This window comes from Indicator indicator, chromosome 1 (assembly GCF_027791375.1).
Source record: "Indicator indicator isolate 239-I01 chromosome 1, UM_Iind_1.1, whole genome shotgun sequence".
Lineage (NCBI taxonomy): Eukaryota > Metazoa > Chordata > Aves > Piciformes > Indicatoridae > Indicator > Indicator indicator.
This window is the reverse complement of record NC_072010.1, coordinates 102,942,047-102,956,729: the sequence shown is the minus strand read 5'-3', so window position 1 is coordinate 102,956,729 and position 14,683 is coordinate 102,942,047. Positions and strand designations below refer to the sequence as shown.

Below are 14,683 nucleotides of genomic sequence, written 5' to 3'. Positions count from 1 at the left end.
CACAAGTGTCCTTTTTTCAGGAAAAGTTAGTGGCAAGGACAGAGGTTTGTGCTACAAATAGAAATGGAGAGGAAGGAATTAAATGTATTCATGTACCTCTAAAAATACTAAAAGCATTAACCTGAAACATACATCTATAGGCTTCATTATTTCTGTTGCATGTTAATCTCCTCTTTTTTTTTTTTTTGTTTACTTTCATTTTGTTTTATACCATATTCCATTTAAAAAGTAAAAAACCACTGATATTCCAAGCACTCTGCAGGCCACAAATTATGTTTAATAGAATTTTGCCTTAGTTGTACTGCATCATTGGAAAAACATATGATGTTGCATCATGGTACCAAGTAAAACTAGTGTGGTGATCCCATGCCTTTTTCATTATCTAAGAAGTAATCCTGATTTTTGTAAATATATTCCTTGTAAATATAGGCCATACACTTCCGAAGTATGAACTCTGCATATGCATTGCTAAATCTGCGTTTATTCAAACGTGTATAAAGTTTGCTTATGTAGTATGTGACTAGTCCCTGAACTAACATACTATAGTTTTTGGTACCTAATTGGATTCCAAACTTTTAAGAGAATGACAACAGTTGAAATACTTGTCATTTATTACTTGCAAGAATGCAAATATAGGTAATTATACAAAAAACATCCATTCTCTAATCGTTTGTGAACAAACCTAGTTTAAATGGGTGTTTGCAAAAAGCAAGTAAATCACATCACTGATATGGCCACTCAGCAAATAGCCATTTAGAAGATAAACTTAAGCTCTTCCTCAGAATTTGTACCAATGATTGTCTTGAGTTTGCTCTCTTGTAGTTTTCAAGTAGCAAAGGAAAGAAATGTAGCATTATCAACCACTTCCATTTCTGGAAGAGTCTTCCCTGGGTTAGCGTTTTTATAGCCCAATACAAAAATCCAAAAAATATCCAGGAAACACAAAGTACATATTACCCTGCAGGTGCTCTATAGAGAGCAAACTTCATGTTTCTTATTTTGTTTCACTATTTTTCCTACATGCACCCCTTCACAATACAAAAACACATCCTTATTAACACTGAGTTCCATTTCTAAAAAACAAATACATGTTATCTTGACTTGATTGTGGTATCTTCATTCATTAATCCTTCCTACAGAAATGAGGATTTCTATAAGTATTCATTGTCATGAGTTGTTATTTTTTTTTTAAATCTGTTAACTAAAGGGTCAGATTTATAACATCAGTAATCCAGCAACATATCATGATAAAGCAGTAACTTCATTGGAGGGCAGATCTGAATCAGGCAACCATTCATTTTTAGGAACATACAAATAACAAACCAAACAAATGACAACGACACACCAGAAAAATACTTAAACCCTATGTTACAATAAATAAAAATAACATGAACAGACAACTAAATTTATACTTTTTTTTTTTTGCTGGAAAACTATGTTGTACAGAAAAAACATCAAGACTGATTTAAGAAGGTCTTCAGGGTGCCAGTGGATTGTAGGCATGTAGGCATCTAGCTCTCTCTTGAAGCTTTGAAACAGGTATGCACAGGCACCATTATCCACAATATTTGTGTAAACAGTTGTCATGGTAGGGCCAAACAGGCCCAGCACAAAACCCAGACAGGCCCTAAGGTGTCTAGGCATGGTCCCCCACTCCCCCGCTCCTTCCTGAAGAAAGTCAGGGCAAGGCAGGAAAAGGAACAAAGGGGACAGGACCATGCACATCAACTTGTTTACCAGGGGAAGAGCATGTGTACTGGCCACTGCTCCCCCACAGCCAGGCCTTTATTTTTGCCTTTTATGGCCAGAGCCTGGTAAAACCATTTTTATTGGGTAACTATGTGCTGGCTTCAGTTGCTCTATTGGCCCAAATAAATCTCGGGCAAGATATATACACAGGCTGATATGCCTTTCCTTTGCTTTTAAGGCTTGCTTTTGAGGCTTGCTCTTAAGCCCTGCTTAAACTTTGCTCAAGCCTTGCTTGAACCTGCTTGGACCTATTGTGCTTGAAGTTGCCTCGAGTTGCACAGTCCAGAGCCTGGGATAAAGCCATAAGCCTACACACATCTTAAGCCAGAGAAGCCACGAAGCTTAGGAGCCAGAGCCAAGCCTGCTTCCCCTCACAACTGGAATCATGCTGTGCCTCAGTTTCCCCAGGACAAAGCAAGTGCCCATCGCGAAGAATGTGTCATAAACCGCCTGCCATCTGCTGGAGCCAGACCAGCCTTGGGACAGTGTGGCTCCTTCTCGCCCTTGCTGGTGAGTGCCCCAAAAGCCTCTGAAACTAATACACAGCAGCAGCACTCCCCACTTTGGTGAAACCAGCTGTGAGTAATTAATTCATTGCCTCTTGGGCTTAAAGGTCCTTATCGAGTCTCACCCCCCACGGTGTGGTTGAGCGCCATTTTCGCTTCTGGGGATCCTCTCTTTCATGTGATTTCCTCCTGGTTTGCATAAAATTGTTGTATTTGGCCTAAAGACTGTACATTCCCATTGTAAATATATATTCCAACTGTACAACGATCCTATTTAATTAATTTTGGCAATTTTACATATCAATAAAAGTTTATTAATATTTTTATTAATACCCATTTGCCATATTGTTTATTAGTTAAGTACAACTCCTTAACTACAGTATTGCTCAATATAGAATCACATATGTTTCACCTCATGATATAGAAATTAAGACTTTCATAAAAAATCAAAATAAAAAGGAAAGCTTTTTACTTTGGCTAAAACATCTCTGTCAGCAGATAAAAGTGACCCTGAAATGCTGCCATGTTCTAACTTGAACTTATGCAGCGGTAGCCGGATTTTCCAATTCTTCAACCTACAACTCAAAATCCTCATCTTGCCGAAATTCATAAAGCAACTTGGATGGTGAAAATATCAGCTCAGTTCTCCAAGAGGTATGAAAAAAAAAATCCCGAGAATAGACTAGAATATCGACCACAGCAGTACCAGCTTGCTCATTTCCACGGGTAACTGGTTACCCAGGGCTCACTGCCACATGGGTTGGCAACACATGAGATACTGGAAAAGATGCAGTAGATTTTTAAAGCTTGAAAAAGATTTAAAAAAAAAAAAATGAAAACTGAGAGACCAAAGTATGCAACAAAGGTGGCAGCACAATGACACAGCAGAAGTGAAATGAACACATGGGAAGAAAGAACAGACTTACTCCCAAGTACCTGTCCAGGCAATATTGCCACAACTACAGCATTGCTGTATTCTCATTTGCTATTCCCTCGAGAGACAGGGAGGAACCGAGTGCCCTTGCCTCCTTTTCTTTTGCTGGCTGTGGGAAAGTAGGCTGAGGGCAGGATTTCAGATTCACAACCAGAGTAGAAAGATCATCAAAAGAAAAACATCCCTCGATTCCCCATTAGTAAACAATGCATCTGTGTCTCATGTAGCTGGTCATGTCCTGCAGTTTCATTAACAGTGGGATGCAAGACAGTGTCCCAGTTACAGCTTCAGACCCTGGAGAAAAGCAAGGACTACTTGAATCTTGCATGTGTTGGGAAACAGACTTAAAATGGAGGAGCTGAGTGCAAATGCAAGGTTGTAAAGATCACCTTAAGAGGAATAAGAGAGTTCTTTACTGTTCTTTTCTAAATCTTGAGGTTCTTTAATCATGGTTTTAGGTCTTTGAGTTAATAATAGTGCTCTTGGTGAAAAAGCAGAGTTGTAGCACCACAAACTGCTTATCTAGGTAGTGGGTGATTCTCATATTCCTATTTGGATATTTGTACCTGCATATCACCAAGCAAAGAGGCAGAAAGAGATTAAATACTGGGAAGCCTGTCTATATAATATTAGTAGAGAAAAGTAGGGGCAGTAGTTACTGAAGATCTCAGTAGAGTTCATACAGAGAATGGTGTTCACTCTTCCATCATCCTTAGGTCATAGCTATAAGGACTTACAGTAGCAATAAAAAAACTACTTTTGTAGGTGTGGTGGTGGTAAGGCCGAACGGGCTCAGCACAAACCCAGATAGGTACTGATGGTGTCTGGACATGGTCCCCCTCTCCCCCCTCCTTCCTGCAGTTGAGGTAACACAGGAAAAGGAGCAAAGGAATAGGACCTAACGTGTCTGGTAAACAAGTCTCATTTTGGGGTAAGAGCACGTGTACTGACCGCTGCTCCTCCCTGACCAGGCCTGTCTGCTGTGGCCATAGCCCAGCAGAATCCCTTTTCATTGAGTAACTATTTGCTGGCTTTGGTTGCCCTATTGGCCTAATCAAATCTCAGGCAAGATATATATACAGGCTGATTTGTAGTCGCCTTGCTTTGCCTTGCCTCCTTGCACCTGCCATGTTTGAAGCTGCCTTGCCTTGAGCTGCCTTGCCTTAAGTTACCTGGTCCAAAGCCTGGGATAAAAGCCATGACCCTACTCACTGCAAGCTAGAGAAGCCACGAGCCTTAGGAGCCGGAGCCAAGCCTCGCTTCCTCTTGCAACGAGAATTTTGCTGTGCCTCAGTTTACCCAGGAAGATGCAAGAGCCGATCGCAGCAATAGCATCATACAGGCTGCTGTCCTGCTGATGCCAGACCAGCCTGCATGGCACTCCTGCCGGCAGCCAGCCGTGCCTGGCGCACGAGAACACCCCAAAAAGCCTCAAGAGCTAATAAACAGCAGTTGCACCTCCCCATTTGGCGGTAGAACCTTTCGCGAGTAATTAATTTGTTGCCTCCTGTATTTACAGTTCTTGTTGAGAGTCCCTCCAACTGCTGTCGAGCACCATATTGCTTCCAGGGATTCTCTGTTATTCCTCCTGGTTTGCTGAAAATTGTTGAAATTGTCATATATGCCTAAAAAATACTGTACATTCCTATTGCAAATATATATTCCAACCTTACATCAAACCTATTTAATAGTTTTTTGGCAGTTTTCTATATTAATAAAAAGTCATTAATATTTTTATTAATATTTACATTTGCCATATCTTAATTATAAATTCATAAATTCATAACAGGTGTTAAGAATACATATAATGTCTTAAGACTTGATCTTTAAGACTTAATAACACTATAGAGTGATTAAAAAGAAATTATTGTCAAATATATTTAAAGGAGAATATGCATAGGCTGACTTCAACACAAGGTACAGAAAGGCTCAAAAAGAGAAATGGGCATTTCTTTCTCACCATAATCAAGTTACAAAAAGGACAATTATTTGTTGCTGTTATTCAGAAATAATAAATAGATGTTATTAAAATGTATAATGAAATAATTTCACACAAATGAAGAACAAATAGGAGCACACAAATAATGGTATGGGAGTTTGGGTTGGTTTTTTTTGCTTTTTTTTTTTGGTTTTGTTCTTTTTCTCGTCATGTAAGTATTTCAAAATAATTAAAGGGCTCTCTTGAAATTGTGGAGTGTTTTGCCAAAATGTAATCTCACTGACTATCATAAGGTACACTGTACACTGACTTCACTATCACATAGTACACTGTACATTGAAATTCAGTTAAATTAATTCAAATTTCTTAAAGAGTTCTGGGGCACCAAATGTTCCAAATTTTAATTGCTCAAAAATCCTTATGCTTTTATGAATCAATGTCATCTCATTTCAGTTTTCCACTGGAAAAACATACTGAGGCAATGCTGAAATAAACCAGGCCATTTTATCCCCATAACTTAGAAAAAATAAAGTTCTAAGTACATTTATTTATCAACATAAGAGGTTGTTTCCGAGTGTGATGAAAATGGGATACTGAATACTACAGACCAAGTAGTTTGAATGAGAAATTGTAAATTAGTTAAATGGTAACAAGCAGTTTGGTTTATGCCCTTCTAGATTCTCTTTACTCCTTATTTTCCTTTCTATTTACTTTCCTTCAGCCTTCAGCTATTAAACTGTCACTTTTTTATTTGCTTCCTATTCTCTCTTATTCTCCTTTTCAAAATATTTGTCCTTTTCTTAATCTCTCCTTTCACCATTGCTCTAAGTTTCTTATCAGCCATATCTGCTCAAGGACACAAAAAAAGTCTTCAGCATCTAAAGTCATATACCATCTAAAATCAATGTCCAGAAAACAAAGGCAGGGACTGGCAAAACAAAGAACCACCAACTGTAGGAGAAGACAAGGTTTGAGGACATCTAAGAACCCAAGGTGCACAAGTGCATAGGACCTGATGAGATGCATCTGGAGGTCCTGAGGGAAGTGGCAGGTGACACTGCTAAGCAACTATCCATCATATCTGAGATGTGACAGCACTCTGGTGCAGTTTCCATTGACTGGAAAAGGGAAATATAACCACCAATAAGACCTGGGAAACTATAGGCCAATCAGTCTCATCTTTGTGCCTGGCAAGCTCATAAAGCTGATCCTCCTGGAAACTGTGCTAAGGCACATGGAAAACAAGGAAATGACTGGTGACAGCCAGATGCACTTCACTATGGGCAAATTATGCCTGACAAATGTGGTGGTCTTCTATAACAGGGTTACAGTGTTGGTGGATAAGAGAAGAGAACTGACTAGCTGGACTGGTGCAAAATATATGACACTGTCCCACATGATATCCTTGCCTCTGAATTGGAAACACACAGATTTGAGGGATGGACAACTTGGTGGAAAAGTGATTGGATGGTTGCACTCAAACAGTTGTGGTCAATGGCTCAGTGTCTGAGTGGATCAGTACTGGCACTGTTTAACATCTTTGTCAGTGGCATGGACAATGGGATTGAATACACCCTCAGCAAGTTTGCTGATGACACAGAATCACAGAAAACATCTGATTGTAAGACACCTCAAAGATCATCGAGTCTAATCTTCAACCCAGCACTGAGGGGTCAACACTAAATGTAGTTACAGGATGAGGGGTAATGGCTTTAAACTGAATGAGGATAGATGTAAGAAAGAAGTTATTTGTTGTGAGGATGGCGAGGCATTAGAATAGGTTGCCCAGAGAAATTGTGGATGTCCTGATCTCTGGCAGTGCACAAGGCCATGCTGGATTGGGCTTTGAGCAAAGTGTTCTAGCGGAGTTGTCCCTGCCTATTGTAGGAGGGGTTGGAACTGCATGGTCTTTAAGATCCCTTTCAATCTAAACCATTCTAAGTTTCTATGAACTTTTTCTGTTCACAGGTCTTTTTAGATATTGAGTTACTTCACGTTAAAGTGTCTGTGATAAAGTGCTATCCTCCAAGACAGCATTGTATGAAAGATTTCCTGTAAGAAATATAGCTACATAAAAGCAGAAAAGAAGTACTTTGAAAGTGGCTTCAAGGTTAGAAGAGGCTATATTAAACCTTTCTGGCTACACTTTGACTCTGAAGATCTCTAAATGGTTTTGGTTTGGGCATCTGTTTAAAGCATCCAGTGAAGTATGTATTGCAAAATGATAACAGACAAACTTGCACATTAAAATTATATGATACATGTCAGGTTAAATACTGTAACAAACATCAAAGACTACAGCATTTCAAGAACAATTTTTGTTTTGTTAAATAAGGAGCTTGCTGGTTTCTTCAAAAGAACACTTATTTTTAGCAATCTAAAGCAGGTGTACTCAGCCTTACACTTTTTTACATTAAACCAGGAGAGTTTGTCTGGATAGAGAAATTAATCTCTTGCCCATGGCACCCTCACAGCAGCTGTTTGTTTAGGGAGCCCACCCTATGGGCACCCCCACATGGAGGAGATGGGCACATGGCCAGTGATATGCCTGGTCAGTGTCATGTTAGGGCTAATGGCTCCCTGGTAAGATGGTGTCTGCAGAGCAATCTATCTGGCCTAAATTCTATAGCTCACCTCATTATAAAAAACCTCCTGGAAAAAGTGTGTCTAGGATGATTGACACCACTGGATTACACTAGTATTAATTGCTCAGACAGCAGCAAGCTGCCCTTTGCTGCCCTCTGTTCTGCCATCCCCTTCCCCTCAAGCTGGACAAGAGCCGGGCATGGGTTGGGCTCAACACACGTCTTTGATCTGTGGCCCTAGCACAAAGCATGGCTTCTGACCTTCAGGTGCTGACCCTGTGGTGCCCGTAGAGGATGCTCCCCTCACGCCAGACACAGACAGGCCATTCCAGGGTGTCTCAGACAGTGTGGGCATTTCACTTTCAGTCACAACTGATATATACAAACTGGGCTCACAGCACTAACCTATGGTCCTGGGTCTGGTTTGAAGTCAGAGATGACTTTTTTCACAGAAACAATATACAGACTTAATGTGTTCTTAATACTAAAAAGAAAGATTTTCTTTAAAAAAGCTTTTCAGTCATAAGGTGTCCCTCCTAACTTCTTTACATACTGTCACTCATCCTTTCCTTTTCAAGCATAATTCATTTTGAGGCCACAATACTACTGTTAAATCCTATTTTTTGTCACATATCCACATGGATAAAGCCACACTCCTTCTTACAAAAAAAAAAAAAAAAAAAAAAAAACCAAACCAAAAAATACCCAAAAAACTGGAAGAATATACTTATCTGATAGTCAATTATAAACCATAGAATAACTTGCAATATTTAACCCCAGTGCTTATTTCAACTTGTCTAAATTGTGATGAGTCTGAGGAAACATGGAGAAAAACAGCTAGATTTTGCATTAACATTTACTACATTTCTTTATCAGTGGAAGACAGGTGAAAATTAAGAGTATCAAATGCCATATAAAATTCATGACCTACTAACTAATCAATGAACAGCAATACAACATTTGTACCAGAAAATAAGAATTTCAGCATGTTTGCTCTACCTGGAAAAGAATGGACTGGGACTAACTGAGAAGTGACTGATAGGTTGTTGATGGGCTCTTAGCACTGGAAAAGCAGCCTTTTAACAGTTAAGGTAGCTGTGAATGTACCTTGTATTAGCTGACTCATTTAAAATGCCAAACAGGCTTCAGGCACCAGTGTGAAGAAAACAAAGCATTAAAAAAACTAACCAACTGAACAAACATAAAAAACCCCCTGCATAAATTATGATTAACAGTATTATTTTAAGAAATTCCTAGGCCACTGGAAACTTACGTGAATACTGAAAGTAGATGGAGGAAATTATTTTTATTATATTTTACCACACGAGTTACAGGAATTTTAAAGCTTTCTGTCCCAATAAATGGACTGAAAGTTTTAGTTACTGTCTACTTGTAAATAAATCTGAAAAAAATATTTTGGTTGGTTTTTTTCTATAGGGACACAGAAGTAGGAAAATGGCAACTATTTATAATATCTTTTGCTATTTTATACATTTATATACACATTTCCTTTTTAAAAGTGAAAATTCTTATAAGCGTAATAAATACATTGCTTTTATACAGCAATTTGCATAGGTTAGAGTTACAATTAAACTTAGATTTTTTATTACATTTCCTAATTTGATATATTCTATAAATAGCTTGATAGTTTTGAAATCCAGTAAATATCACATATACGCTGACTTTTTCGGGAGGGTGTGTGTGTGCTAGATTTTTTGCTAAGAAAACCTTGATAACCTTATTAGCATTTTCTTTTCTCCTGAACCTGTGCATTCTGTGCTTAGGTTGTTTATAATTTAGGGGCAAAACTCAGAAATGGTACTTTTGAACCAGACAGTAAGAATATAATAAAGTACAACCAGAACAAGGACAGAAATGCTTTATACAAAGTTAGCATTACTATGCAAAATATTCAGAATATTTACCACTTTAATACTAGCTCTACGCTCCATTTGAAGACCTTCATTGTCAAATAAGTACTTTATATTTATATTTATTGTCTTTTTTGATCAGTTCAAGTTGTAAAATGTTTTGAACATTAAATCCAGTGATCACAAACAAACAGCATATTCTGGTCTAGACAGTCTGGATCCTGCAACTGTGTGGCTTGCCTTCTTATAACATTTTGCCTACACAGAGGCCCACATGCATACTGTCAGCCCACAGGACGCGTGCACTCTGCTTACATTCTGAGCTTCAGGAGCAAAAGTTTGAATTAAAAAACAGCCCTTTCTCAAGAGTCTGTCCTTCTACAAGACCTTCTCTTTCAGATGTCTTTCTAGCACACAATTCCTGTTAAAAATATTAAAATTCCTGCAAAGTCAGTTCTTCACAAAACCCAACTAAACTACTGAAAATTTTACAAGAATCCAGGTTCAGCAAGTGCATATTTTGTTCCTGAGTGCCTAGGCGAGAAAGTCAGGGAATTTTTAGAAGGTGCATAGGTGTGTGTGTGTATTACATAAATACATGAATATGTGCATTTAAACATACAAAGAATCAGCAAGAACACTCTTCTTTCCTAGTGATATATTAGTGATATAATCCCAATAATAATTATGGTTAAATGAATACCATGGTATTTGGTATTCCTAGTGACACAGCAAATAAGACAACGATGCTGACCTCAAGCTCTTTGCCTGAAATGTAAAATGAATTGAACCAGAGAAAGAATAGTTTTGTCACCTTGTAAAATAATAAAACTTATTAATTCTGTTTCTATAAAAAATATGAAAGTTACTTTTCTGCTCTGGCAATTTACTCCATGACAATTCTGAATTCTTATCTTTACATATGGCATCCAAACCTTGCCCTTACAATTACAGTTTTCTCCTCCATAAAAACAGAAAATACATTTTATTCAGAGTAAACAAACAATTTTGATTAAAAATCCATTAACAAAATTAATTACATATGCAACAGAAATAAACATACTAAGTTATAAAATTGGAAAATATGCCTGTACAATCTTCAATGTAAAAATGCATTACATAGGCAATTAATAACAACCATGGTATTCCTCTAATAATTTTTCTGAGGGATAGTAAGATATCTTTAATACATTGTCGCTTCAGTATCAAAATAACAATGAGATTTCTTTGTATTATTTCCCATGATCATAAGCACATAAGCTGTAAAATATGGGCATACAAATAGTAATGATTTGCTTTCTAAAAATGAAGTGCATACAAAGAATATGTAATAACATGGGCCTGAAGACACCAAAGTATAAGCAATTAAACATTTTTTAATGCATTTAAACATTTTATGTGTTTAATATTGCATCAGTGATATGTGCTGTTCCCTTCCCACTCCACCTAGATGCTGATACAATGAAAAGTACAGATGCATATGGGAATAAATCCTTTTATATTCTCTCCATGCTATTTTTTGTGGCAATTTGTTGCATTTGTCAGAAATTACAATTTCTCCTCACTCTCTCCAAATTTGCTTTCACTTATTTGAGCTGTGGTGGAGCAGAACTAGGCTACAACTTTTCCAGCTCCAAGATTCTTCATGGAGAAAGTAAAGAACAGAGCTTTGTCCAAGGAGATATAAGCTCAGGTAAAGCAAACACCACACATATAAATGAGAGTTTTGTTGCAGTCCTTGCTGGTCTACTTTGGTCTTACCCTTTAGATGCATGGCTGGAAGTGGAATCACAAGTTTTCTGTTTCTTATTTCTTAAAATACCATGATCTTTTTTAGAGAAGCATGACAGAATCTGAAGACATGCAAAGTTGTGAAAGACCATTTGGAGTAAAGGTATTTTGAAATCTCTCTACATTGCAGATATTACAGCATAGCTAAATTGCTACATCTGAATGTGTTACTGAAAATTCCTCCTAAGAGATGCAGAAACCAGTCGTGTGCTCTTTTATTTGTCTTTAAAAAAAACCCAAAAAACAACAAACCTTTGGTTATGCAGCTTGAGTGTATTCTAATTAAATGAGCACATTGCATTGCACAATCACAAGCCTTTTCAGAGTACTTTTTTTTATTAGTATTTTAACTATGATGTGCAAAAATAAGCCAGCAAAACAACATCTCTGAGTACTGTATCAACGGACAGGCAAATATATAACATCGATAGCAATTGACAAAGATTCTATCAACCACAATTACTCAACATTTTGGCTGTCTCCTTTCTCAGAAAGGAGCTATTCACTACTTAAGAGAACCCAGCATTGCGTATATGCACTCTGCAACTAAAGAAATTGTGACATCATGGACAGCAAAGCAAAATAGTATACAATGCAAATGGAATTCCAGTAAAATCTCTCTTCTTGTTCTTAGTGAGACTGCTGCTAATATTGGGGGGGGGGGGGGGGGGGGGGGGAAAGGAACATTAAAATCTGATCCAAACACTTTTTCTTAATTTCAAGGATAGCTGATTCAGATACACAGCTTTTAACATATTCTATAACTGAGCTGTCTAAGCAACTAAGTATCACGATATCAATATGGTATAAAAACTCTTTTAGATCCCTGTTTTTTTCTTCAACCAAATAGTAGCAATTGGCTAATGGGCTAGATTGAAAGCCCCCTGTCCTGAGAAAAGAAAACAAGCAATTTGAATCCATAAGGTCTAATAGCTAACTATAGATGTCATAAAATGATCTCTTATACTTGCAAAACAATTTCCCAGACATGGTGTTCTTAAACTTCTCAATCTGTACAATCTACTCATCATGGCTAAATGCCATCCTAAACCAATTAACCTCATTAATGCTTTTGTGAGGCACCTATACCTCCATTTCAGTTCTTCATAGTAAAAATCATCAGACTACACACTCAGAATCATAACATTTCAACTAAAAATACCATATTTTTACTCTGGGAACTGGCCTTTTCGTAAATAAAAGATAGTATTTGAAAAGATAAACAGATACATATTTTGGAAGACATTTTTGCCAAGGAAGGAACATGCCATGGAAAAAATTCAGTTCACAGATTGCATGTCGTCTTAGGTTCGTGCTTCAGTTTCCACATGCAGTACACTAAAGGGTTCCTTTAGTCACAATTAGTTAATATAGTTAAATATTTATAAGCCTTAGGATGCTGGGTTTGTGCATAACTTGTGCACACATTAATGGCCTGCTAGCTTGGCCAGTATATTTTTTTAGATGTAAATTAATTGTGAGTGAGGGAGGCATTTCTCAGTTCCACCCAGTCCAGTGCCTCTTTCCTTAAATAGGGGACTGTGTGAAGTGGCAGATTTATTGATGTGTATGTTCAGACTTTAGGAAAAACAAGTATTACTCAGGCTTCAGATCAGCTTCCAGATAACATAACTATCAGGATAACATCCATCCCAAGGATACCAACAAGAATACCTTCCCAGTTCTGGTTGTTTTAGGGACTTCCAGAACATTAATTTTCCAAGCAACTGCATCATATTTAGCTGAATTAAACTGAAAACCTTCATTCCATTTTCAGTATTCTTTCCCCTTTTTCTAATCTATGTATTGCTAAAAAACACCCCAAAAGCTCACAGGCATAATAACATACTGCTTATCAGAAGCACACTTATTTATAAATAGTTGAACAGGAATAAAGAATAATGTAAGCAAGAACTGAGTTGCCCTTTCAATGAAAATAATCATCTGGCTATTTCAGTTATGCAGCTGTGTATGCAGTAGGCAGTCTCACTCCCTAATATTACCATGACTCATCTACTTTCCTTTTCTCACAGTAATGCTATTTTCTCTAAGTGCAGCATCAAAAAACCCTGCGCAAGCTGAAATGCTGCATTAAATCCTCCTTTCTACATATGTAGATCTAGAAAGATGTAGTTACCCATTTATACCCATAAAGTTACCTACTATAATCACTGCAGTTACAAGGTTGCCTTCACACAAACAGTAGACTTGTAAAATTTGCTACATTTATCAATGTTAACATTTGGAATAACATGCAGAATGGTAATACTATAAACAGAAAAGTTGTAGCTGATTGTACCCTGGAAGTCTCACAGCCCTCTGGAAATAGAGGAGTTAAACAGATCAGGCAGTTCCGAAAGCTGGCAGTGAAATACAGGACTGTACTGCAGATGTGTGGAGCATACAGAAGGTGTGGCCCCTGCTTCTTGCATGCATATTTAAATACTTAAAATTACATAGCCTTAAGGTTATTATTAAATAATAACCTCCCAGGGAGGAGGAAGAATTACACAGTGAAATGAGGCCTAAGACATTTCTTCAAATAGAGAGCTGAGAAGAAGAGAAGGAAAAGCCTGGGTTACTCACGATTCTTTTCACCTCTCCACCTTGACCCTGCTTTCATTCTAGGCACGATGTCCGCAGCAGCAGTTATGTCTGCTAGCCCAAGCAGCAGCAGCAGTGACAGCACAGCCATGCCAGGTAGCAAAAAAACCCCAAATCACCTCTATCTGGAGTACTGATAAACTAGAAGACTTTCCATAGGAATGAATAATTGGAGCTAACAGCACTTATTCAGCAGAGGCAGAAGGAGATGTAAAATATTATTTGTACTAGAAATGTTTATTAAAAATGTCCATTGCATTGCTTATTTCTTTCATCCAGGGAATGTAAAAATGGAACAGTCGTAAAGGTTTCCCCTAGCCTGGAGCCTCTGGCACTTAGATGCTAGAAGAGATGCACTGGCAGCTTTCCGCGGTCCCTCAGAAGCCACCAGCTCCTCACCTTCCTCTGCCACCTCTCATCCCTTCCCAATGTTTATCAACATTCTCCACAAGCACCCTAGCAGGGGACACAGCCGGGCTGAAACTAGAGGATTTTTTTTGTATCCTTCACTTGCATATTTCACTGCAGTTTCACAGAGCTGATGACACAGAACATTTTAATGTTGACACTTGAAACTCATTACAGTTATCAATGGGCACAAAAACAGTTTGCTTCCACCTCTACCCACAAAGGGGGGCAAGACAAGAGAGGAAAAATAACATCTATAGGACAAGAAAGAAAGGTTTTTAAAAAAGAAAATTATT

General features: G+C 37.8%; 1 protein-coding gene across 1 annotated transcript in view; it reads right to left on the bottom strand.

Annotated features, from left to right (window-relative positions):
* The window catches only part of ROBO1 (roundabout guidance receptor 1), a 540,195-nt gene extending 526,125 nt beyond the window's left edge, over positions 1-14,070 (bottom strand). The window contains exon 1 of the mRNA XM_054392605.1: positions 13,962-14,070. Coding sequence (XP_054248580.1) covers positions 13,962-14,070 — 109 coding nt within the window. The remainder of the gene's footprint in view (positions 1-13,961) is intronic.
* Between the last annotated feature and the right edge of the window lie 613 nt (positions 14,071-14,683).